This window comes from Meriones unguiculatus, assembly GCF_030254825.1.
Source record: "Meriones unguiculatus strain TT.TT164.6M chromosome 13 unlocalized genomic scaffold, Bangor_MerUng_6.1 Chr13_unordered_Scaffold_33, whole genome shotgun sequence".
NCBI lineage: Eukaryota > Metazoa > Chordata > Mammalia > Rodentia > Muridae > Meriones > Meriones unguiculatus.
The window spans coordinates 6,121,995-6,149,979 of NW_026843645.1; the positions used below are offsets into that span (position 1 = coordinate 6,121,995).

Below are 27,985 nucleotides of genomic sequence, written 5' to 3' on the forward strand. Positions count from 1 at the left end.
AAAAAGGAGGAGGAGGAGCAAGAAGAGAAGCAGGAGGAGGACAAAGAAATGAAGATGAAGATGATTATTATGAACAACAAGAACAAACAAACAACAACAACTGGATAATTGCATCAAAAGAAATGTTAAATAGCCATGCACAAAAGATCCAGAATATTTAAAAAGTGCAAAAAAATAATTTATGAATAATAGAAGTAGAGGAAGAAGACAAAACTCACATCAAAATCCCAGAAATATTTTCAGCAAAATAATAGAATATATCCTTAACCTAATGAAGAAGGGGTAACCTATAAAAGTACAAAAAGTAGAGAAAACAACAAAGCCTACCAGAAAAGAAATTGTGCTCATCACATAAAATCAAAACCCTAAAAGTAAAGAAAAGTATATTAAACAAAGAAGGTATATTAAAAGTTGCAAGTTGAAAAGACTAAGTTGCATATACATTCAGGCTCATTACAGTAACTCCTGATCTCTCAAGAGAGATTCTAAACCTAGAATGGCTGAGACCGATTGTATATGATCTTTAAGGGATCCTTATTACTATATCCTGTAAACTTTCAATAGTAAATGGTGAATAAAAATATATTGTACAATAAACCAAAATATGAGCAGTATTTCTGTAAAACTCCTTCACTACAGAAGCCAATCAAAGCAAAACTCCTATCTAAAAATGTTAATCACATCCAATAAAAGACAAAAAATGAATTATCCCAAGCATCAAATAAAAAGAGGCAAAACCCACACACCATAACTACAAAATAAAGGGAAATAATAAACATTGTTCTTTGAAAACTCTGAACTCAGTTGTCCAATTCTCCAACAGAAGGAAAGGAACTAACAGAATGGACTAGACAAAAAATGTCCATTCTTCTGCTTCATCTACTGAACACTCTTTACCATCCAGGTTAGATAGCATTTCTGTGTAAAAGGATGTAAGGAGACAGTAGAAGAATGTGGACCAAGATAGAAGTTTAGGGGAACTTTATTTTATACAGTTCGCACAAAAAATTCCTACAATTCTTGAGTCAATTTAAAAGAGAATATATACTGTACACACTGAATGAGGAGTTCTACCATTATCCATATGAAAACAACAGATGACTTGCGCAAGTCCAGCACACATATATACTCATGTTTACTGAAACACAGCTGACTGTGTGCTAAGATAGAATAGACTTGATTGTCCTGAATCACATCAGTGCAAAATATTATAATATTCAGTTTTTTTATTCATGGAAAACATATACATTTTTTTGAGATTTTAATATAATCACATTATTTCTCACATCTCTGTCCTCCCTACAAAATCTCCCATACACCCCTCTTTTGGCTCTTTCAATTTCAAGTCTTGTGTTGCCAATAACTCCTATTACATGTATCACACATTATATATGCGTGTGTGTGCATGTATGTGAGAGAGAACATTTAACATTTCAAGAAAGTCAATCATTTTACTTTGAAATTGTGGACGAACTAAAAACGTATCATCAAAAATTGTGACCTTAGCTAGACACAGAAATCAAACATTGTCTGACTTCATTCCTAATTGGGCTATAAGCAGTCAGTACCCTGAAATAAGAATTGAATGGCCAGTATTAGAGCTTGAACATCAGGGTGTAGTGGCATGACTTGTCAAAGAACACATTTCAGTGACAAGAGGAATAATTTAAAGAAATACTTCAGGGTGCATGCATAGGAGCTATTACTAATAGCTTACATTGTTTACTTGAGAAATATTCTGTGTATATTTTTTAAATCTCAATAACCAAAATGTTTTAATTACTGTGTAAGAGATATTAATTTTTTATATATAATTTATTCTTCCATCAATTTCCTTTTATTTTCACCCTCCTGAGTTTTGAGTAATCATTCTTTGCTTCTTTGAAAATTCAAGCCACTTTTTCATAAACTATTTTTACACACTTAACATCAAAATTTGAATTGTAAAATATTTTACAATATTATAATACTAGGAATATATGACAAACCACTGAATTTTATCAAGGGTATTTATTATATATAGTATTACAGGCAAAAGGAAAATGAGTAGAGATGAAATACTATTCTTTCTAGTTGTTTTTAAGAGACAGTTGCCTGAGTCCAGCCATCTCAGGAAAAAAAAACTCCTCCTTTTTTTTTTCTTTTTTATTGATTATTATATTTTATTCACTTTATTTTCTGGCTGTAAGCCCCACCCTCATCTTCAACCAGTTACAACCTACCTTCCTCTTCTCCCGCTATGCCCCTCTCCTAGTCCACGATAGGGAAAGTCCTTCTTCCCACTATCTTATCCTAGCCTATCTTATCAAGTCTTACCAAGAATGGTTGAACCTTCTTCCTTTGTGGCCTGGCAAGGCTGAACCTTCCAGGAGTAGCTGATCAAGGAGCCTGTCACTGAGTTCATGTCAGAGACAGCCCCTGTTACTCTTAATAGGGAACTCACATGGAAACTGAGATACTTATGAGCTACATCTGAGCAGGGGTTCTAGGTGTTCTTCATGCATGGTCCTTGGTTGGAACAGGACCCCCTAGGCCCATATTTTTTTTGGCTCAATTGGCCTCCTTGTTGAGGGCCTCTCCCATCCAGGCTTTTTTAGCTCCTGAATCTTCCATATTAATCCATGCTTTCTGCACAAAATTTGGGTATGAGTCTAAGAATCTGCTTCAATACCCTGCTATGTAGATTCTTTCAGAGGCCCTCTGTGGTAGTTTCCTGCCCTGTTTCCTATCTTCCCCCATTACAGATGTCTATCCCATTTGCCCTTCTGAATGAAGATTAAGCATCTTCCTTACGGTTCTTTCTGTTGTTTAGATCCTTTAAGACTCTAGATTTTAGTATTTTATTCCTATATTATATGACTAATATGCACATATGAGTGAGTATATACCATGAGCGTATTTCTGCTTCTGGATAACTCACTCAGAGTGATCTTTTCTGGTTGCATCCATTTGCCTGCTTATTTCCTTCTTTTTAATTGCTGAATAGTATTGCATTGTATAAATGTGCCACAATTTCTCTGTCTATCGGTTTGGGGAAATCTAAGTTGTTTCCAAATTCTGGCTATTGTCGATAATGCTGTTATGAGTATAGTTGACCAAATGTCCTTGTTGTATGGTTGATAATCTTCTGAGTATATGCCCAGGGTTGGTATAAATGAATATTCTAGTAGCACTATTCATAATTTTCTGAGAAAGCACCCGATTGATAACCAAAGTGGTTGTACAAGTTTATATTCCTACCAGCAATGGAGAAGGGTTCCCTTTTCTCCACATCCATTCCAGCTTGTGTTGCAGATGATGTGATATAACACTAAAAAATTCAACCAGGGAACTCCTACAGCTGATAAACAACTTCAGCAAAATGACTGGATACAGAATTAAATTTAAAAATTCTGAAGCCCTCCTTTATACAAAAGACAAATGGGCTCAGAAAGAAATTAGGGAAACAAAACCCCTTTACAAAAGCCACAAATAACATAAAGTACCTTGGTGTGACTCTAATCAAGCAAGTGAATGACTTGTATGAAAAAAAAAGAACTTCAGGAAGATATCAGAAGATCTCCCATACTCCAGGATTGGAGGATTAACATAGTAAAAATGGCCACTCTACCAAAAGCAATCTAAAGACTCAATGCAATACCAATCAAAATACCAGCACAACTCATTACAGGCCTTCAAAGAACAATTCTCAGTTTCATATGGAAAAACAAAAAAAAACAGAATTGATTTAAAAAAAATGCCTGCACAATAAATATTTTCTGGAGGTATCTTCATCCAAGATCTCAAGTAGTACTATAGGGCAACAGTAATAAAAAATGGCATGGTACTGGCAACTGTACTTTAAATCTTAAAGGGGTGTGCATCTACTCATTAATCATTTTTATTAAATCATATCAAGAAGCTGAGGGGAAAAAACAAATATAGAGGAATCAACTGCTGTCTTAGTTTTAGACCCAGTTTGAGGGTGCCCAGACAGCCAATGCTACCTTGGGCTATTGTTTCAGCTCATCAACCTTAAAACATCCATGGCTTTACTATTAATAGTGTACTTTTCTTAAATTTAAATTGTTCTCTAAGAGTTTTTACAACAGAGCCTTTAGCAAAAACATCTTCCCTGACCTTATTAAACAATCTATTTTTTTCCAAATTCTTTCTAAGTATAATGGTCATTGCTAACAATCTATATCTATAGCTCATTTCAAGGGCAGTGCTTAATTCATTAAACTGCTCCAGTAAACATGTGAAAAGAGATCAAGCATTGTTAATTTTAAATGCCAGTGATATTGCCCAGTGATGAGATAGAAGCTTTCTTAAAGTTTTCGTACAACTCATGTTATAAGGAATATGGGCATCACAAAGGCAACAAGCAGAGATATGCTACATAAGAACACAAAGTCATCAGGAAAATCAGTTCTTGGGATTATGCTTCTCCAAGACAAACTCATCATGATTATGCTAACAAGGGAGCCACATTCCATGAGTTCTATAGCTGTTCTGCTGTTGCTCCTGCATGGTGCTTGACAGAACCAGGTAGCCCAAATAATTTGCCTATATGTGGGTGAGGGGGGGGTAAGGTTATCCCAGGCCCTGGGAAGGAGAATTCAGGGTATTGCATGGGCTGTACTAGCCTGGACGGACAGATAACATGGAAGGACTGAAGGATTTCTGAGAGAAAATGGCAGGTAGGTTTGATTTGATATGTTAACTAGGAAACTCTGCCATTAGTTTCAGGTTTGAATCCTACTTCTATGGTAACATAAACTTCAGAGAGAGAATCATGGTCTCCATTGCATAATGATCTTCAACTGAACTCACAGGGAAGAAAGGTGACAAAGACAAAGATTCTGTTTTTCTTTTCTTTCTATATATCTTCTTTCTTTTCTTTGAGGGAGGGCAGTTAACCAAACTAGACTCAAATTTTTGCTGTTTTGCTTTGTTTTCCTTACTATATGTTATTTTATTAATTGTTTTTATTTTTCACAATTTATTCATTATATATGCTGATTTAAGGTCACTCCCTCAACTCCTACTGGTCCCTCCCTCCACCTTCCCCCATCCCCTTCTCGTAGACTACTCAAAAGGAGAGTTCCTCTCCCCTGCCATTCACCCTTACATTATCAGAACAGTACTCAGCTATTAAAAACAGAAAAATAAAATTTCTGCTTGTATTTATTTTCCATGGGCCACTGTACTCACCTTAGAAGATTTCATACCATGAAGCTTGCCTGCAACCTTACCTTGAACTAAACACTAAGTATAACTCATTTTAATGAGTCCCATCCCAAGATACTGTTTGATTGACCATCTCAAATCCAGAAACATGTGAAATTTGAAATGCTATGCAGTCTGAAATATTTTATCACAGGCATTTCAGAGAATGTGATTCTCTTGCTGCCTGGAGGGCTGTTTCCCACCAGCCCAGGAAGGCATGAGGGGCAGAAGATGAGTAGTATAAAGCTTGGAAAGCTCACGAGCATAACAGTGGTTAGCCACTCTGGGAGCCACCTCAGAAAGTAAGTTCAACTTTAATTCCAGAAAACAGAACACAGTGGCTTATATTCCTTGGGGAGTACCTGGGATGCTCCAAGCATAGGTGTAGATAATTGTTTAATACTAGGAAATTCAAGAATGCTAGATTTGCATTAAAAAGCACATTCCTATTATATGAATAAGAAGAACAAGAACACAGAACCAAATTATCCTATATTTGAAGGGAGGGGAGAGTTATCAGGGATCTGTGTCAAAGGCCATCTATCAAATTTGATTGGTGGTTTCCATGTCTAAAGATACTCTCCAGATGAAGTCAGGCAGAGAAAACGCACCATTGACATGGTTACCCATCTAGGCCAGAAGCAGAGTCATACATGGAAAAGAAAGCCTCCTCCCTCATATCTCAAAATTCAGTGTGGATTGTGATGATTTTCATTAGAACCCCTGGAACAATAGGTATGTGTACACAAAGAAAATTCTACAGGCTACCACTGTTGTGTTACTCTCAGAGAACTTCCTGGCTGGTGTTAGTTCACCATTCCCTACATATTCATCCACTGGATTAAAAGTTTTTTTTTGTGTAAAGTGAGGCAATTGAAAACAATAAATGTTGAGAATCAGGATTATCAATAAGTCTTCCATAAACACCTTATTATATAATACTGTTGCATTCAATTGATATTTACCATTCATTGTATTCTTTTTAAAAATAAGTTTATTTACTTTAAATTCCAATCATAGTCCCCCTCCCTTCTCTCCCCCAGAACTACCCTCCTTTCCTATTGCCCTTATTCCCTTTCCCCTCCAGAAATGGGAGGTCATTTCCATTGAGCTAGTTTTTCAGTTCTGTTGGATCTCATTGGACCAAAGAACACAAAGGTCTTTCTACATTGCTTGTAGTCACAGAATTCCTCTCCAGTAAGGTAATTTTGATGATGATGATGACTCTAGATTTGTGCAAGGCCTCACCATTTTAACACATTCATAAGTTCTCTCCAGTATGAATCCTTTCAAGAAGATGAAAATTATACAAATGTGGAATAGTTTCGCCTTGTTAAAAGCACTCATAGGCTTTTTGTCCATTAGGATTTCTTTCATGAGTTTGAAATTGATTATGAAGTGCAAAAGTTTATTCACATTGATTGCAGTCAGACAGCTTCTTTCCAGTATGTGTTCTTTTATTTATTAGGAGAAGTTATGTTCAAAGGCTTTGCCACATAGTTATATTCATATGGTTTCCCTGCACAATGTGTTGTTGTCTTAGGAGATGAATATTACATGCAAAGGCTTTATCACACTAATCACCCTCACCAGGCTTCTCTCCACTGTGTGTCTTTTCTTTTTTGTGGATACCACACTGCTGTTCAAAGGCTTTATCATGTTGGGTATATTCATAAGGTTTCTTTATAATATGTGTTCTTTTATGGCTTATGAGATGACTTTTTTGTGGAAAGGCTTTACTGCACTGGTTACATTCATAAGGTTTCTCTCCAGTGTGTGTTCTTTTATGTCTTAAGAGATTACTGTTTTCTGCAAAGGCTTTACCACACTGGTTACATTCATAAGGTTTCTCTCCAGTGTGTGATCTTTTATGTCTTAAGAGAGTACTGTTTTCTGCAAAGGCTTTACCACACTGGTTACATTCATAAGGTTTCTCTCCAGTATGTGTTCTTTTATGGCTTATGAGATGACTTTTTTGTGGAAAGGCTTTACTGCACTGGTTACATTCATAAGGTTTCTCTCCAGTGTGTGTTCTTTTATGGATTAAGAGATGACTGTTTTGTGCAAAGGCTTTACCACACTGGTTACATTCATAAGGTTTCTCTCCAGTGTGTGTTCTTTTATGGTTTAAGAGAGTACTGTTTTTTGCAAAGGCTTTACCACACTGGTTACATTCATAAGGTTTCTCTCCAGTGTGTGTTCTTTTATGGCTTAAGAGAGTACTGTTTTCTGCAAAGGCTTTACCACACTGGTTACATTCATAAGGTTTCTCTCCAGTGTGTGTTCTTTTATGTCTTAAGAGAGTACTGTTTTCTGCAAAGGCTTTACCACACTGGTTACATTCATAAGGTTTCTCTCCAGTATGTGTTCTTCTATGGCTTATGAGATGACTCTTTTGTGCAAACACTTTACCACATTGATTACATTTGAAAGGCTTCTCTCCAGTGTGTGCTCTTTTATGCCTTATGAGATCAGTGGTATAGGAGAAGACTTTACCACATACAGTGCATTTAGAAGGTTTCTCTCCAGTACGACTGCTTGCATGCCTGCACAGATAATTACCACATGTGAAAGATTTACCACAATCAGTGCTTTACACTAATAAATATATTTATCTATATTAATTAATTTCATAATTTGATCTAATGGTAAAGGAGAATCAAATTTTAAAGTTTTATCATGTTATTTACATGAATGGTTTTTCCCTTCATTATGGGTATTTTTGAAGATCTCTGTGATGGTAAGAGCATTTGTTACGTGGTTCACTTTTATAGCTTCATTTTTCTATAAGAGTTATATATATATATATATATATATATATATATATATATATATATACATATATATTATTGTAAGAATACAGACCTTTACCACAGCAATCCCATTTGCATTGTTTTTACTGTATGAATGACACTTCCTTTGCAAAGTGAGCCACGAGAAGCAGAAGAAGTTCCAAATTCTTAGTATTCATAGGTATTTTCAGCAGTATTAGTTGCTGATGAATTCTCAGTGAAGTTGCAAAAGCAATTAATAGTAACCATTTATCGCATTCAGAAAATCTACTCAAAGTGGGGACTACTACAAAATTAATTGTTCTTGGAGAAAGACAGGTACACTGCTTCTTTCAATATTCCTCTGCTCATGTGCCTTACAAACATTGTGACATATGATATACCTATTTAAATTACAAGAATAATAAAGGATTCCCTCACTGAATTAACACAGTTTGTTTTTTGTTCATCATAGACATGTCATATAGGGATTAAGGTTTCTCCACAACAATATTCTTGACTCTCATAAGCTGCTCCTTTCACTAAACTTTACAATATGACTGCATGAATATGAGTAACAGTGGTTGTTATTAGAAAGTTTTGGACACATACTGATCACCTATTCAATATGTATACCTCTTACAATATCTGAGTAGATAAAATGAGACTAAACATATTGGCAGTTCAACTCAGTAGCTGTAATGTCTATATGATTTAAGTGGTATTTTCTGTTACAACATTATTTTATTTTCTTCTATCTTAAGGAATGCCTTGCAAACACAAATCAGATACCTGACATTGAGGTAAATGGAATTGTGAGATTATACTTAAAGCAGTGCTGTTTTTACACTGTTGCTTTTCTTTAAAACCTCCAGGACACAGCCAGGTGTGCTGCTACGTGCCTTTAATCCATGCATTCATGGAGGCAGAAACAGGCAGATATGTGTGATTTCGAGGTCAGGCTGGTCTAACAAGCAAGTCTAAGAAAGTCACAGATACCCAGAAAAAATTCTATCTCAAAAACAGAAAATAAAAAGCAGCCAATAAACAAAAAAACAAAGAAACAAACAAAAAAACACCAAACTTCCAGGACACATTAAAATTTAAGATTTATATCTGTATCAACATGCACATAAAGTTACCTTTTATTACTTGTAGAACTTTGAAAATGTTCTTCAATATTATGGTCATCCCAATTGTAGCCTAAAATATAGTACCAGAAAATATATATTATTGGAAATATCATGTTATTATTAAGGCAAAACTTAAATCACTATCTTCTGTGACTCTTAGAACCATGCCTGTTTTATTTACCTCATTCCTCCTCATTCTCAATTGGAATTACAGAAGAGGATCAATAACAAAGTAAGAGTTGTCTTTTTATTTTAAAAGTGAAAGAAAAATTGCAGTCTTACCTATAGCAGTGAGGTTTTCACAGGTCTCTAGCATCACAACTTTGTAGAGTTGCTTCTGGGAAGGTTCCAGCAAGGCCCACTCTTCTTGGCTGAATTTCACATGGACATCATTAAAGGTCACTGAATTCTAAAATATACCATACATTTGTAAAAAAGAAAGACTGGCAACAATATAAATTTATATTTCATTGGCAATATAATCATATAATTCTAATGCTTCTTCCATTTATTTTCTGACACAGAAGTGATAATGTTAGACATTTGAGTGCTGTGCATCAGGTAAAGGATGGGAGAAGAAAAAGCCTAAAGGTTAGATTGTAAAGGAAAAAAAGGCTTGCTTTGAAAACCTGTGTTAAAGGTTTTGTATTGGTTTGTAAGACATGAATATGAAGTAGCCATTAGTTGGGTTCTTGAGTGATCTATGAATCATCTCCAGTTACTTGGGTGAGTAGGTCAGGACACTTTCATGAGACAGGTGGAAGGAAAAAACACAGGCATGATATTTTATCTAGCAACAAATGATATGTGGCTATCATGTGACAGTGAACAGATGGGTGGTGTCAGTCAAAAGACAACATGGCACTGGATATCATGTTTTGACCAGGGATCAGAGATGTGGCATACCAGTATATGAAAATGGGGGCTCATATATTTGTGGAAGGGAAATTGTACTACAGTGAACAGATGGATAAAAATAATGTGAGTGGCAAGCAACAATAATCATAGCTGATAACATCATATTTCTGAGTTCCCAGACAAAAGAAAAGGCATAGAACACATGATTATTCTTTGATCATTGTTTTGTTTATTCTCCTTTCTAAATCATGTATAGTCTACAGTTTAAAAATAAAGATTAAAACTTTTCTATTAAAACGTAAGTGTTAATGTTATCACTAAGTCATTTTAGAAGAAAACTGAATAATGAAGTTTAACTATGTCATATCTGAACTCTTTTGAATAGGATATAGCTTTTGAATAGTCATGGTAATTAATGTGGACAAAGACAGAGAGAAGAGAGCGAAATAGAAAGAGAGAGACAGAGACACACAAAGAAATTAAGAGATGAGCAGTACTAAGTACACATCAGAGAAATTTATGAATAGTTACTAACTACAAAAATTATGGACAAGCTGGGTGTATTCTATTATGCCTTAATTCCATCACTCAGGAGGCAGACGCAGGTGTATCTTATTGAATTGGATGCCAGCATGATCTATGCAAAAAGTTCCAGGACAGCTAGACCTATATAGTAAGACAGAGCCTCCCCTAAAAGTCAATCAAACAATCATAAAAGATTGAAAGAACTCAGAGGTCTTAACTGAAGCTTGTACAAGAAATTATACATCCACTCCAGTTGTGCATTCCTTTTCCAGAAATCTGCACTGCCCCAGCTTAAACTTTAACTCTAATAACATCTTACTAAAAGGGAATGCATGTTTAAACAGCTAAAAATAGAAAAATGAAAATATTAGCAATGTCAATGCTGATCATAAATAAGCAACATAAGGTAGAAGAGATGGCTCAGCAGTGAGGAGCTCTTGCTACTCTTCCAAATAAGTGGGCTCAATTGTCATTGTTTACCTGGAACCCACTACTATCAGTTCATGAGTTCTGAACACATCTTCAGACTATAGTGAAGATCAGGCACACAAGAGATGCATATTCATGCATACAATCAAAATACTCATATTCAGTAAAAATTAAAAACAGATCCCAGCTGGAAGGGCTGAACTCACACTGTGTCTGATCAGCAGGGTAGCAGAGACTGCACAGTGACCAATAGCTGGAACTGTAAGCCTCCAAACACCACTGACTGTATTTACCAGGTGAGATGAGAAAAGCAATCGGGTTCAACCTCAGAGCACTCAGCTAATCCCTTGAAAATTTCTTGGGATGTTTTAGCAGGAATAAGGTTTTCAAGCAAATAGACCCAAGAAGCAAGCAGGAGTAACCATTCTAATATCTAATAAAACAGACTTTCACCAAAAATTAATTGAAAGAGATGAGAAAGGGGTAATCCAAGATGGCGGTGCTGGGATGACACTGTCTGAGGAGCAGGGCAGCAATATTGGTACAGTGACTAAGAGGCTGAACTCTGGACCCTAAAACAAAAGCAATTGTGTTTCTCAGGTAAGAGGAAACTCCACGGAGTGGGAATAAGTTGGGTCTACTCTCAGGTCACCCAGCAAGAACCCAGAAGAAACCCCAGGTCACACAGTCACTGGGTCACTTGACCAGAAGCACACTCTTGCATGTCCTGATCACCTTCCCAGGCTGAACTGTGCACCCCAGGGCACAAGAGACTGGGAGTCCCAGTCTTGAGAAAACCCCAGAGAAGGAAGCAAGTAGGGCTGACCTCAGGTCAACCAGTCTATCCCTGGAAAAGGTCCTGCAGACCTGCAGGCACAAAGCAGCCAGCCCTGAGTGGGGCTCCAGCTGCCAACCCCACAACTAACTCTCCATCACAGACAGAACTGTGTACCCCAGGGCACTAGAGGCTGGGTTTTCCTGTTGGGAGAAAACCCCACAGGGAGGGAAACAGCAGGTCCCAGCTTAGAGTACTCAGCTGACCCCCCACCACCACTAACACCACACATACGGGAATGTTCTCAGAAAAAGTTCTCAGTTTCCTGTCCAGTCACCAGCTTGGAGCCACCACTCACAAGCAAGTGCCTACTCACTCCACACGCCCCCTCCCTAACAGTACAGACTGGGTTTTTCTGTTGAGAAAAAACCCAAAGGTGGCGGAAATATCTGGCCCTACCTCAGGACACCTAGCTCTATAAAAGTTTCTGGTTATCCACAGGCTCCAGGCTCTAGCCTCCTGCTGCACACATGAGAGTAGTGCTCATATGCCACTGATTACCACTTGGGTACTGGGGCAGAGAGCCCCAAACTCAGACCTCCAGAAGCCTGGGTTCCCTAAGATCAACCCCCAAATACTGCTCCAAGGGACAATGAGTTTTCCCTAATTAAACTGACCAAACCACAAGGCACCCAGGTTACAGCAGCAGCTCACTAAATTTACAGCAAGAGGGAAGCTGTCTCCAGGACTTCTCTGGATGAGAGGGTAGTTCCCTTTACTAATGAATACCACAATTACTACTCAGGTCTGCATGCCTGAGATGAGCTGTGGCAATTCCTGAAAAACACCTGCCATTCAGTGACCATACCTAAAAAACGGAGGAGAGCTTCTTTGGGAAAAAATCATCTTCCTGCCAAGGTGATTCCACCCACCACAGGATCCCAGGAAGTACCAGAAACTAACCCCCAACACCTAAGATAGCCTAATGGGTAGAGGCTAGCATAAAAGCTCAACCAACAAAAGACAGAGCAATATGGCATCCCTAGAACAAGTTATCTAGGAGCAAGCAGCCCTGGAGCAAGCAGCCCTGGATAACCCAGCGTAAATGAAATTCAAGAAGATGACCTTACATCTGTGCTTATGAACAGGATAATAGAGGAAAGAAATAAACTTCATAAAGACCTAGATGCAGATAAAGTCAAACAGAATATTGCCATTTGCAAAGAAATAGAAGAAGATAAAGACAAAGTGATTGTGGCCATCCTTAAAGAAATACAGGAAGTTGCAGCCAAACAATCTGTGGCCTTTAGAGAGGAAATACTTAAATCCCTGAAAGAAATTAAAGAAACAGAGGATTGTTCAAACAAACAGCTGAAGGGATTGAAGGAAACTAGTCAGAGAGGTGAAGGAAATCAATAAAATGGCTCAAGATCTGATGATAGAATTGGAAAAATTAAAGAAAACACAAATGGAGGAGATTGTGGAAAGAACTTAGGGAAGAAAACAAGAACTACAGAGTTAAGCATAATGAATAGACTATGAGAGGGAAGAAAGAATCTCAGGTGCGGAAGACACAATGGAAGAAATAGATGTAGCTATCAAAGAAAATGTTAAATCTAAAAAATTCCTGACATAGACCATCCAAGACAACATGAAAAGCAAAACCTAAAAATAATAGGAATAGAGGAAAAAGAAGATTCCCTCCTCCAAGGCCCAGAAAATATTTTCAACAAAATCATAGAAGAAAATTTCCCCAACTTAAAAGAGAGGTCTATAAGAATATAAGAGGCCTACAGAACACCCAATAAATTAGACCAAAATAGAAAATCCTCCCACCACATAATAAATGGTAAGTATACAGAACAAAGAAAAAATGCTAAAAGCTGCAAAGGAAAAAGGCCAAGTAACATATAATGGCAAACCCATTAGAATCACACCTGATTTCTCAACAGAGACTATGAAAGCCAGAAGGGCCTGAACAGATATCATGCAGACCCTAAGAGAACACAGATGACTGTCCAGGCTACTATACCCAGCAAAAGTCTCAGTCATCATAGATGGAGCAAACAAGATATTTAATGACAAAAACAAATTTAAACAATACCTACGCACAAATCCAGAGGTACAGAAGCTCCTAGAAGGAAACCTACAACCCAGGAAAGCTAACTACATTCAGGAAAACACAGGAAATAAATAATGTCACTACAGCAAAACTAAAAGTAACCAAGCACACAAACACACTACCACAAGCAACATCAAAATAAATGGATCTAACAGCCACTGGTCATTAATTTCCCTCAACATCAATGGACTTAACACTCCAATAAAGACACAGACTAACAGAATGGATATGTAAACAAGACCCAACAATCTGTTGCATACAAGAAACACATCTAAGCCACAAAGATAGACATTGCCTGAGAGTAAAGAGCTGGAAGGAGGGTCCAAGCAAATGGACCCAAGAAACATGCAGGAGTTACCATTCTAATGTCTAATAAAATAGACTTTAAGTATATGGAATCCATCAATGTAATCCACCATATAAACAAATTGAAAAAACAAAAAACAACAACAGAGGATCATTTTCTTAAATGGTGAAAAAACATTTGACAATATCCAACAGTTATTCTTGTTTAAAGTCTTGGAGAGACTGGGGACAAAGGCACATATCTAAAAATAGTAAAGACAGTGTAAAGAAACCCCATAACTAACATCAAACTAAATGAAAAGAAAGTTAAATCAATTCCACTGAACTCGGGGACAAGACACGGCTATACACTCTCTCTCAATCTCTTCAATACAGTACTCAAAGTCCTATCTAGGACAATAAGACAACTAAAGGAGATCAAGGGGACACAAATTGTTAAGGAAGAAATCAAATATCACTATTCACAGATATGACAGTATACAAAAATGACCCCAAAAATTCTACTGTAGTGAACTCCTACAGTTGAAAAACACTTCAGCAAAGTGGCTGGATATAAAGTTAACTCAGAAAAAAATCAGTAGCACTCCTGTATACAAATGACAAATGGACTGATAAAGAATTAGGAAAATAACACCCTTCACAATAGCCAGGAAAAAAAATATATTTTGATGTTATCCTCAACAAGCCAGTGAAAAACCTCTATGAAAAACAAAACAAAACAAAACAACTTCAAGTCTGTGAAGAAAGAAACTGAAAAAGATACCAGAAGATAGAAATATCTCTCATGCTCATGGATTAGTAGGATCAACATAGTAAAAATTGCCATCCTATCAAAAACAATCTACAGATTCAATGATGTTCCCATCAAAATATCAACACAATTCCTTAAGGAACTTGAAAAAAAAACAATTCTCAGCTTCATATGGAAAAATAAACAAGCCAGAATAGCTAAAACAATCCTGTACAATAGGAGATCTTCAGTAGGTATAACCATCCCTGATCTCAAGCTCTACTATAAATTAATAGTAATAAAAACTGCATGGTACTGGAATAAAAACAGAATGGTGGGTCAATGGAATTGAAGTGAAAACCCATAAATAAACCCATACACCTATGGACACTTGATTTTTGACAAAGAAGTCAAAACCATGCAATGGAAAAAGGACAGCATCTTCAACAAATGGTGCTGTTCTAACTGGATGTCTACATCTGGAAAAATGAAACTAGATCCATATTTATCACCCTGCACTAAACTGCAGTCCAAGTTGTTCGAAGACCTCAACATAAAACCAGATACACTAAATCTCTTAGAAGAAAAAGTGGGAAAGATCCTCGATGTCATTGGCATAGAAGGTAATTTCCTCAACAGAACACCAAGAACACTTGCTCTAAGATCAAGAATTAATGAATAGGATCTCGTGAAACAAAAAGCTTCTATGAAGCAAAGAACTCTGTCAATAGATCAAAATGACAGCCTACAGCCTGACAAAAGATCTTCACCAACCCTACATACAACAGAGAGGACTAATAAACAAGATATATAAAAAGATCAAGAAATTTAACTCCAGCAATCCAAATAATCCACTTTAAATCTGGGGTACAGAACTAAACAGAGAATTCTCCACAGAGGAATATCAAATGGTGGAGATTAAATGCTCAATATCTGTAGTCATCATAGAAATGCAAATGACATTCCATCTTAAACCCATCATGGATAATGTCAAAAGCTGAAGTGACAGCAAGCTAGTGAGAATGTGGAGAAAGAGGAACACTCCTGCATTGCTAGTAGGAGTGCAAACTTATACAACCACTTTAGAAATCCATCTGATGCTTTCTCAGACAGTTGAAAATAGTGTTACTTCAAGACCCAGCTCTACCATTCCTGGGAGTATATCAAAAAGATGCTCCACCATTCAACAAAGATATTTGCTCAACTATGTTCATAGCATCTATATTTATAATAGCCAGAATAGTGAAACAAACTACATGTCTCTCAACTGAACCACTGTTTTACAGAAATTGTGGTGCTTTTACACAATGGAATGCTATGTGGGTATTTAAAAAAAAAAAAGGAAACCATGAAATTTTCAGGCAAATGTATGGAACTACAAATGATCATCTTACGTGAGTTATTCCAAAACCAGAAAGACATGCATGGTATGTACTCATTCATAAGTGGATAATGGCCATAATATAGGATAAACATACTACAATCCACAGACCTAAAGGAGCTAAATAAAAAGGAAGACCCTATGGAGGATGGTCGATTCATATTCAAAAGGGCAAATAGAATCTACACCAGAAGTGACTGAGGAGATGGAACAGGATGAGAGCCTAACATACATATCCTTCATATCCTTCAAAAGACTACCCAGCAGGGGATCAAAGCAGAGGCTAATACTCACAGCCAAACTTTGGGTAAAACACAAAGAATCATAGAAAAGACTAGGGGGTAGAAAGTAGAAAGAGCCAGATATGGCAGGACTGCCATAAGAAGACCAACAAGGACAACAAATCTGGGCTCATGGGGACTTGCAGAGATTGATGGACCCACCAAAGGCCATTCATGAAGAGGAACCAGAACCCTGCTCAGTTATGGCTGATAGGCAGCTCAGTCTCATGTGGGATCCATAGTAAGAAAAGTAGGGGCTGGCTCTGACATGGACTCTGTTACCTGCTCTTTGATCACTCCCCCCTGGTAGAGGGGGCATTGCTACACCACAAAGGAAGAGAATGCAGGCAGTCTTAGTGAGCCTTGATAGGCTGGGGTCAGATGGTAGGAGAGGAGGGCTCCCCCTATCTGAGAATTGGAAATGGGATCAGGGTGAAAGAGGAACAGAGGGGTGAAACCAAGAAGAGACTAGGGAGGGGGGTAAAATTGGGATGTTAATGGATAAATTATTTTTAAATTTTATTTATTTATTTATTACAGTTTATTCACTTTGTATACCCACTGTAGCCCCCTCCACCATCTCCTCCCTGTCCCAGCCATTCTCTTTCTCACCCTATGCCCCTTACATATTCTCCTGATAGCGGAGGAACTCGTCCCCTTCTGTCTGAACATAGCTTATCAGGTCTCATCAAGGATGGCTGTAGTATATTCCTCTGTGGCCTCACAAGAGTGTACCCCCCAGCAGGAGGTGTTCAAAGAGCTGAGTTCATGTCAGAGAATAAATTATAGAAAAACAAATTTAAATTAAAATGAGTTAAGTTTGAATAAAATAAATAAATAAAGTCTTAAAACATGAACACAACAGGTAGAAAGAATGTCATACACATGAAATTCAATAACTCAGAAAGCTCAGACACTGTTAGTGTCATGAATACATGCCATCCTAAGAAATTAGATATACTCTCTGCCAAATTTCAAAGGTAAGATGTGGATGAAGATCAGCACAACAACCTATGCTTACATATACAAAACAAAACAAAATGCTACATTCCAGGCTCAGCAGCCAATGTTGATGTTGATGTTGAGGCCAGGCATGTTGATCTAAATTTAAGACCAACACTAAACTGGAGTTAGATCTGTAAGTTCAAAACCTTTTTGGTCTACATACCAACTTTCAGGACAGCCAAGGCTACAAAGAAACTTTTTTTTTCAGTGTCAAAAACAGAAACATGATCTTCTCTGGGAGCTTTTTTGATTCAATCAAATAAGTTCTGACCAAGTTCTCTATAAGCTTATTGTCATCCCATGACGAAAATGTAGTCTAACTTCAATGATCCTAAAATTCTGCCATAGCTCATACACTGTTCAAATGTTCACAGTCTCTTCTGATACACAGAGAATCTCTTGGGTGCCACATCTTGTAACATCAGAAGCAAGTTATATCATTCCAACATAGATGCACAGAATACCCCTTTCCAATTCTTGTAGAGAGGAATGTGTACATTTTTAGGGAAGAGTAGACCAAGGAAAGAAGATCAGCAAGGAAAACAACAAACCCTGATGCTGTTTGGAAAGGCTTAGATGGTCTTATCCCTGAAACATCTCATACATCCCCAAGATTGCTTACTTCCACTGCCTATAGGCAGCACTATATGGTAGGTGTCTCCTAACTTAGGTATCTCAACATCTTGTAGTGTCAAGATGCAACTCAGGCTTCACCCTCACCACTTCACGCAATAAACAGTTACAGTATCTTCCCTGGGGAGCTGACTCTGCCAAACACAGATGGCTGGCACAGTGTTGAACTGAAAACAAAAAGGAAGAATCTATTATCTTAAATTTTGCATTCTTCTTGTTTCCAGAATGTGCAAAACATGAGTGAGACTGTCAAGTTGGATTTTAAGTAGGGATGGACAAAATGGGATGGATCTTGCCACACTTGGAACACATTTGGAGCAGATTTTATATGAAGTTCTTTCCTGGTATTAGGAATCACTTAGCCTACTTCTTTGATTAATGGAAGAATTATCAGGAGGGAGTGTTAATTTAAGGACATAAACTTAGGCTTCAAATCCAGACCTAGGACATTCTCTTTGATGATGATCTCCTTAAAAATTCCTGTCTCTGTTTCAGCATGTGACTGCCATCTGAAACTACCTAGTGATGCTTTTCTCTACAAACCAAAGACTACATTTATTTCTGCTCCACTTGACTCTTTCTTCCACTGTGGTCCTGAAGGTCTCATTAATAATAACCATTCAACAGATTCAATGTTCTTCCTAAGAAATCCAGCCCATGCAGGGGGTGCATGTGTTCTGGTAGGTTGTATGCCACCTGATACCATCAGCCTTCCATCATGGCCTCTGAGATTCATCATTTATTCCCATCTGGGATTGCTCACTGGCCCACTGGGCCTAGGCCTCACTGGGTCTGTGTCTCACTAGGCCTATGTCTTGGTTGCAAGCCAACCAGGCATGGACTTTTACTTGAACCTCTGAGGTGAAAGTCCTTAGAGCAAGGCACAGCAGCTTATCCAAGAATGGTAACACTTTGGTATTGCCATAGGCTCTGGAATACCAAAGTTTCCACTACCACTGGTGATTTCATTTCAAAAGAGCTAGCTACCTGTAATAGTCAATAGAAAATTCTTTCCACACCCCCATCTAGTGAAAATGGGTGTTGCCCTAAACTGTTCTAGCTGTCCCTGAGAGAAATGGAGCCACTGTTCTCCATCTGAAAGCTGAGCTCCAGGCCTCCGCTGAATGGAGAATGACAGAATGAAGCACATTCTAGAAATATGGAAATATTATCAATAAAGAAAGCAAAAACAAGCTGGCCATGGTGGTGCACACCTGTGATCCCAGAACTTGGGTAGGTAGAGGCAGAGTGACTTTGAGGCTAGCCTGGTCTACAAAGCAAGGCAAGGACAGCATATGCTACACAGAGAATCCCAGGCTCAAAAATCCAAAAGAAAATTATTTTATAAATGCAGAAATTTAGGGAATCCTGGAGTTCCCTATCACAAAACATCCAGGAATTCTGAGACATTATGAAAAGACAAAACATGTTGATAATCAGATTAACAGAAGGATGAGATCAAGGGTCCAGAAGATATTTTTAACAAAATCATACAAGAAAAATTTCTTCACCTAAAGAAGATGTCTATCAAGGCACAAGAAGCATACAAAAATACCGAAGACGCTGGACCAGAAAAGAAAGTCCTCTTACCAGAGAATAATAAAAACGCTAAATGTACAGAACAAATAAAGAATATTAAAAGCTGTAATAGAAAAAAAAAATCAAACAGGCCACACTAACCAATAAAACAGACAAACCAAAACAAACAAAAACCAACCAAAAAATAAACAAAGGCAGATCTATTGGAATTAATCCTGTGTTCTCAGTAAAGATGCTAGAGGTTGAAGGACATAGACATTGTGCTTCTGACTCTAAAAAACTACAGAAGCCAAGAAAAATTACTAACTATGCCCAGAACCTTTCAATCATCAAATGGAGAAAATACGATGTTGCATGTTAAGGTCAAATTTAAACAATATGTATCTATAAATACAGCCCCACACAAGGTGCTAAAACCACCACCACTTTCACCACCAAAATACCAAGATTAACAATCACTGTTCATTGATATCTCTTAATACCATTGACCCAAATTCACCAACAAAAAGACACAGGCTCACAAAATGGATGATAAAACAGAATCCACCCTTCTAAATACATCAAACACAGCTTCACATCAAGATTGATATTATCTCAAGGTAAAGTGTTGGAAAAGATATTCCAAATAAATGGACTAGAGTATCAAGCTCGTATAGCAATTTTAATATCTAACAAAACAGACTTCAAAAACAACTAAACAAAAGATGGCAAAAGACATGATATATTAAAATAAAACAACCAGCAATAAAACATATCAATACTTAACATCTATGCTCCAAATATAAGAGCACCCAAGTTATAAAAGAAACCCTTCTGTAGCTTGCATCACATCCTGGTCCTCATAAACTGATAGGGGAAGGCTTCAATATATAACTATCATCAATGGACAGCTCCCCCTGACCAAACTGAACAGAGAAATGCTCCAGTTAACTAACATCAAAAAACTAAATATACACAAATGATGTTTACAGAACATCCACCCAAGCACAAAAGATTGTTCCCTCTTCTCAGCAACACATATATTGTTCTCCAAAATTGATGATATACTTGAACAATGGAAGTCTCAAAAGATATAAAAGAAACTTGCAATAACCTTCTGCATCCCATCAGACCACTAAGGTTTAAAGCATCACATCACCAATAACAAAATCAATAGAAAGCTTACAAACTCATAGAAATTGAACAACTCTATTGAATAAAAAAATGGATCAAAACTGAAATAAATAAAGAAATTAAAGACTTCCTAAAAGTCAATGAAATGAAGACACAACATATCAAAAGTCATAGTACACAACGGAATTGTTGACCAGAAGACAGTTCATACCACTAAGTACATTCAGAAAAAATAATCAGAAAGATCTCTTAGTAGCAACTTAACAGCACACCTAAATACTCTAGAAAAAAAAAGAAGTAAACAAAACTAAAAGTAGATAGTGAGAAATTACTGAACTGTGTCTTCACTGGTAAAACCGAATGTTTCCACAGGAAAAGAAAGGTGGATCCTATCAAAATTGATAATGATTAGATTTGAATAGTAGAGATCTCCTGAATAAGCAGAGGTAACTGTTCATCAGATAGTGTGGTCATTCAGTCCAAACTAACTTAATAAAGACTATAGTTTTCTTCTCAAATAAAAAAGGATACTTTTGTCATTTCATATTTAAAAGAGTTAAGAGGTTTAAAATGTTTGAAGTAAATTCAAAGGTATAAACTTGTTTGAGTTGGAATAATTTGGAGTGAATATAACATACTTGAACAGTGTGGTGATAAACCATGCATTTAATCCCAGTTGAGACAAGCAGTTCTCTATTAATTAGTTGTTTTTTTAAATTCAGCAGTTACAATCACAGGGTGTTGGTGGTTCATAGCCTTAATCCCAGCATTTGGGAGGCACATGCCTTTTACATACCACTTGGGAGGCAGAGGCAGGCACATAAAATTTACAGTGATTTTATTTAAAAGCTGCTTATAAAAGGCAGGCTGAAAATCAAAGTGAATGCCCTTTATTATCTATAAATAAATACACTTTAAGGTATATTTGTAAACTTTCAAAGATTTTTTAAACTTTAATTGAGATATTATACTTTTCCATTTCCAAAAATATCATTTTGCCCTTTAAAAGATATAACATGCCTAAAAAGGTACATCCCTCATCCCTGAATTAGGGATGGGGCAGGGTTTTGATTTAATCTTTTCAGGAGAATAAAATCACCCACCTTAGAATATGGAGAGCACTGGACACATGCAACTTCTGAGAAAATGACAGATCACCAAAAGAAAATGTCAAAAGAGAAGGAGTAAGCTGGCCAACGGGTATCACTCACCTTCATGTTGTCTCTTCTGCCTTCTATAGACATAAGTGCAAATTGTCTTTATGTGATTGCTAAAGAACAATCCAAAATCTCTATCTCATAACAGAAAAGCCACCTGGTAAGAAACAAAGGAAAACAGAAAAGTAAGTGATGATTCTATTGTCACGAATCTCATAATCTTCTGGCATGATGTGACTTCTGTACTTACCACAAACTTCAATAATCAAGAATGTGTACAGTGTTTGTGAAAGCATGAGGGAGTGAGAGAAAAAGCCAAAAACATAAGCCTAAAATATAGTCAAGTTTACATGAAAAGATGTAATGAACTCTAGCATGAAAAATGTGCACTGGACCAGAGATACCTTTCATTTTCTAATTAATACAAATTAAATAAACAGATTTCACAACTTCTACAAGACAAACATAAAGTGACACCTAAACTGTTATATTTCTGATTCTCCAGATACTACTAACATCCTTTACAGAGAGTCCTTCTGCTCTGGAAGTCTCTTGGAAAATGGAGGTGATCATAAAGATGGGCTATGGCTTACATTCCCTCATGTCCCCTTGTGGGTTCAGGCACAGCCCAGCCCTTGCCGACACTCACACACAAAAAATGTTGGAGAATAATTTAGTATCTGTTTCCTGCTGCATGAATTATGTCACAAGATGTAGAATCTGCCCTATCCACTTATTTAAAACCAGGCACACCTGACAAAATTCTACATCTCAGAAATTCCTTTTGTATCCTGGAATTGAATTTCCCTAAATCACACCATTGTGACTAGTGGTAGTTGAAAGGCTAAAAAAAAAAGAAATCAAGTGTTGTTGAAAGATGACCACCACCACCTCTTTCTTCCAGTTTCAAATGATTTGCAAAATTTGTTACACAAAGCTGTATGTGGAATACAACATTCATTATTTCTAGAAATGAGACCTTCAGTTTTCCAGTCTGTCCACTACAATACCAATGTCTGTGTGTGCACAGTAGATAGTCATATTATAAGCACCACAACTTTCTACTGCTGAGGCCACAAAATCCTCACTTCTCTGGACAATAAACACTCAGGAAGGGTCAGAGGCCAAGGGTCTCTGCTGAGATCACCACATGGAGACCAACAGAACTACAGACCGAACCACAGTCCATCTCCTTCAAAGCATAGCAGAATGTGATAGCTCAGCAGACTGCTCTTCCTGGACTGAGGACAATGGCTCCACAATTACCATGACTTGGCCTCTGGTCTGACTCACAGCTCTTTAGAGCTACATCAGAGGATAATTCCAGAACAAACCCATAAACTACCTCCCACTGTTGCCCCTGACTGCTAGACCTGCCCAGAGCCCCTCATTAGCTTGAACAATAGAGCTGAGTCTCAGGATAGTAGTAGCTCCTCTACCAGTGGATCAAAGATCAAATAATGCAGATAGCAGAGGCATTCTAGCTTTGCCCTAACCCCTATGGGCACACAGAACCCTAGTGTTTTTATAAAAGAATGAAAATCCCAATTAATCGATTTTAAAACCTGCTAGCACAGAGAGGCAGAGAAAAGACCCATCTGACCCTGTTACTCACCAAGAGGAAAAAGCCCCAAAAGCTCACCAGCTCAGATGACAGCTCAGGGGGGATAGACCAAAGGAACCCAAGGCCAAAGCTTTCTAGATCAAAGCTCAAAAAGCCCAAAAGCTACCAAGCTAAAACTCCTTCCACTTTTACACTCTGTCTTAAATACATGTCAGCTGAAAGTTCCACTTACTCCTTAATCCCTGTCAGCTGGTTTCTTGCTTTGCCTTAAACTCTATGCACAGAGAGCTTTTGAATTAAAGGCATGTTCTAGGGCTGATGGAACCATACCATAATCACCTGTTTGGAATAAACAGAAAGTTCTTGGAATTAAGGTTTGTGTTAGGGCTTAACCATACCAACAAAGCACAGGTTTTTACAGTTCACAATCTAATGGATCACACTGGGATCAAATAGCCTGCAACAACCTCATCTTGGAAATGTTTTAAAGTACAGTCTTCCACTTTCCCAGGGCACCTGCTAATCTTCCAAGATACACGTCATTTATGTTGCACATTCCATTACATGATCAGTGTCCAGTGCAGTCATCTCTACCTCATGGTTGGGAAGTCCTTCAGCCAAACTTCAGTCAACGCCAAATGGTAACAACCATAAAAGAAACAAATGGCCATGAATTTGAAAGCAAGGAGTAGTTAATGGGAGATCAATGAAAATGAGAAATAAAACAAAAAGGATATGTCTGTACTTAGGAATGTTGGAGTAGAAAGTTTATTATAGATAGAGGAGAGAACATAGTCAGACACAGGGACATCTGGGACAGTCTAAAGTTGACATGACCCTGAGCAATGTGAGACGAGAGGAGAGAAGTAAGTGGAGAGCCAGAAGAAAGGGCCAGGAGGATAAATAATAAAATGAAAAAGACCAGGTAATCAAAACGGTTAGAATACAAAAGGAAGGACTGCTGGGAAGAGGGCAGCTCAAAACCTGGACTAGAGATCTGTCTTTGACACCCATACTTTGTTACAGGTAATGACTGAGGGATGCTGGGAGAACCTGACAGCCATGTCTGCTTTGATTGTTAAGTATCCTCCTTAACAATTCATCCCAGCATTTGAGATGTAAGAGTAGAGAGAAATGAGAAGGATGAAATTATTTCATTATAATCTCAAAAATTATTTTTAAAAGTTGAAAATGGCTTTATGGTCCAATATTCTTCAGGAAATTCAAGTATGTAATAAAACACACCAAGTATTACTCACACCTTTTCTCTCAGGTTGTGCATTTTCAAATGGGGGGAGAAGAAAGCATTCCTGTTAGGCACTACCACACCATTTTGTCCAGATCTTCTGTGTGTTTGAAATAGTGTAAGTGTAGGAATTTGCTTTCCAGAAACAAGTTCAGCAAACTCCCAGGCCTAGGTGTACACTTTTCACTTTTACTGACCATCTAAAATGGATTACCTGACACATTGACATCTTCCCTCCTCCCCCTCCCTTTCTGTGTTGTGACAACACCAGCTTCAAAGTAGGTCAGTGAACTCAATTCTTACACAGGTCCCTCTTTATTTGTAATCAACCTCAGAGTTGAAAAAAAAATCAAAACATAGTCATACTGACTTTGAAAAACACAGGCCATTTTCTTGTAGAGGGAAATCCATTAATAAGATATTGTTTGATGCTGTCCCTGTGTACAATATTAGCTGCTGAGACCTGTAACCTGACAAAGCTTTAGCCAATAGCCTGTGTCTCAAATTTGAACTGACAGAACTGTGTCAATGAGGATTGTACATATGGGCATAGGATAGTCCCTTAATTCAAAATTCAATATTCACTGCATCAAGCTACCTGACCCAAATTGTACACCCCCCAATCAAGTCTGTTTTCATTCCGATTCATGAATTGATAAATACAGGTTGGGAAATTACAAATTAAAAAACTTCACTCTGCCACATTTCTAGATAATCCTGGTGAGCAAACATGTGTATCCCCAGATCCTAATCTCTAACGGGCCTGGTTAGCACACTACTTATCTGTGGAATGTTTTACAGGCAGTCTTCCCTCAGCTAAAATCTAACTGGTGCCACTAGTTTCTCAGCAATAGGAAATCCTTTACATCATCAGTTCTACTCTTCTATATCACAGTTTACTATTGGAGTGCTCTCTGACACATGACATACAATTTACAATTCCCACAAAGTCCAAATGGATTTTTAAGAACTGAGAGAACCAGACCTGACACCCCTAAAGGTCACCAGGGACTAGGCCTAAAAAAAGTCACCCAAAGGTCACCAGACTACTGACTCTACCCCAAGGTCACCAGGAGAGATGATGAATGTGCCCCTATCTGTAAAGGGTGGGAGAGAACCCAGTTTTCTGTGATCTCTGAATCTTTGGATAAGGACAAGACAGGTAGCTCCTGCAGCACTGATTGACTGATGTCCTACTTTCAGTTTTTCTGCTGCATGAGTAGTGGGATTTGTTGTCTGGCCCTGTGTTTTCTGTTGCACAAGCAGTGGGTTGTGGCTGTTTGTGTCTTTTGGTTGACTGTATTGTCTGTTGCTGCCAGCTGCCTTTTTTTTAATTGGGACTGACTGAGGATATGTAACAGAATCCTTCTATCCCCTTTACTTGATTCTTTCCCATTTCAGGAGGCTTGAGCCATGCTCCACAGGCTCCAGTGACAGTGGCAAGGAGACACCATGGGACGGATAAGGTATACGGAGCCCCAATCTTGGCACCTCTGCAAATGTTCTCTGGCCTCTGGTCTGGCAGAGCTTGGCTGCTGCTATGGTCTCTGGTCTGGTGGATATTGGCTGCTGCTTTGGCCTATGATCTGGTAGAGATCAAAAGATATGTTGCTGCTCCATTCTATGGTCTGGCTGAATGCACTCGCCATTCCAAACACTGGTGTAGTTGGGTGGATCCTGATTTGGTGGTAGGCCACCACTAATGGAACAGGATAGATGGCCAATAGAGAGACAGGCCACTGTTCTGAGTTTTAGTATTTTCTTCTTCTATTCCATTTGTGCACATTGTACCTGGTACATTCTTTTCTTGTGTTGTTCTTTTGTGGTTTTGTTTGTTTTTGATGGTCTCAGCAGGCCAGTGACCAAACATCTGTGCTTCTTGGTGACTTTTCCTTCCCCATGGCACCTCTGGTCATTAGTGGGAGCACACATTTCTACATGGTTGGCTGGGAAGGCTCAGTTGGAGAGGGGTCTGTGTGCAGAAAATCTTGCTGGGCTGGACCTCTTTGCCTCCTTGCTTCTTCTCTGAGGAAAGGTGGTGACCAGAGGTTAGCTCTGGCTTGGAACAATGATTGCCAAATATGCTCTTAGCCAAAATGTATTGTGGTTATTACTATTGTAATTATTTGGTTAGGGTCCCTGTAGCCCATCCTGACCTGAAACTAAACAGCTATAAGATGACCTTGAATTTCTGATCCTTCTTCTCCACATCTTATCAACTGAGCTACACCCCCAATCCCTCAAACTTCTTATATTGAACCATAGGTGGCTTCAACAAGGAAGTGGACTGAACCCAAAAGGAGAAGGCTTGGCTTCACTGAGATCCTGGGCTGTGCCAGTGTACTGACACTGTTCTGAGAATACCCACCTGAGCACCTTGGCACATGGTTTATTAGCCTGACTGCACTTATGAAATTGTCACCTGAGAACTAAGCCAATTATTTTTCTTTTTTTTAAGATTTATTTTTTTATTTATACAGTGTTCTGCCTGCATGTGTGACAGCAGGCCAGAAGAGGGCACCAGATTTCATTATAGATGGTCATGAGCCACCATGTGGTTGCTGGGAATTGAACTCAAGACCTTTGGATGAGTAGTCATTGTTTTTTAACCTCTGAGCTATCTCTCCAGCCCACCCAATTCTTTTTTTAGGCGAGGTCTCAGACTGGCAACTATAAGAAGTTTGTTAGAACATTTGTGGTTTGCTTGGGTGGGGATGTAATACCAGGATCACACAACCCTCAGAGACTACCAGGAGATGACTTGATGCAAGAGCAAGAAAGCTTTATTATAAGAGGTCCCGCCTCTGAGAAAAAGGTATCAGACGGGTCTGATGCTCTTTGGGTGGATGACACCTAAATGAACATCTGTACAAAGTCCCAATTTATTTCTAATACCAGAGATCAGACCTCTACTCTTGCCTGATGCGTCTAAAACAAAAAGGGGGAACTGTAGAGAGCTGCGGAATGCTATGCCTTAAAGATGGAGCTGGTTTCCGCCTTCCACCTTCCCGATGGTGAGTGCTCTCTGTCACGAACAATTCCACATTTGGCTAAGGCTGGGGATCTGGCTTGCTTCCATGTATGTGGACCTATCTGCATTGCCCACGTGGCATGCCTGGGTTGGCTACCCAGAGGCTATTTAAGCTGTGGGCTGGCTTTCCCCAGGGTCCGAGGATTGTTCAAGGTTCCTGAATAAACTGCATTGA

The 27,985-nt window shown here is 38.1% G+C and overlaps 1 protein-coding gene across 1 annotated transcript; it reads right to left on the minus strand.

Annotated features, from left to right (window-relative positions):
* Positions 1-6,973: 6,973 nt before the first annotated feature.
* Positions 6,974-22,029, minus strand: LOC110543992 (zinc finger protein 120-like; the record flags this gene model as incomplete). Its single annotated transcript, XM_060376084.1, has 4 exons — positions 22,024-22,029; positions 9,398-9,524; positions 9,125-9,185; positions 6,974-7,673 (listed from the first exon to the last, which is right to left on the minus strand). Coding segments are annotated over exons 1-4 (894 nt in total), but the record flags the coding sequence as incomplete, so codon positions are not given.
* Positions 22,030-27,985: the final 5,956 nt, after the last annotated feature.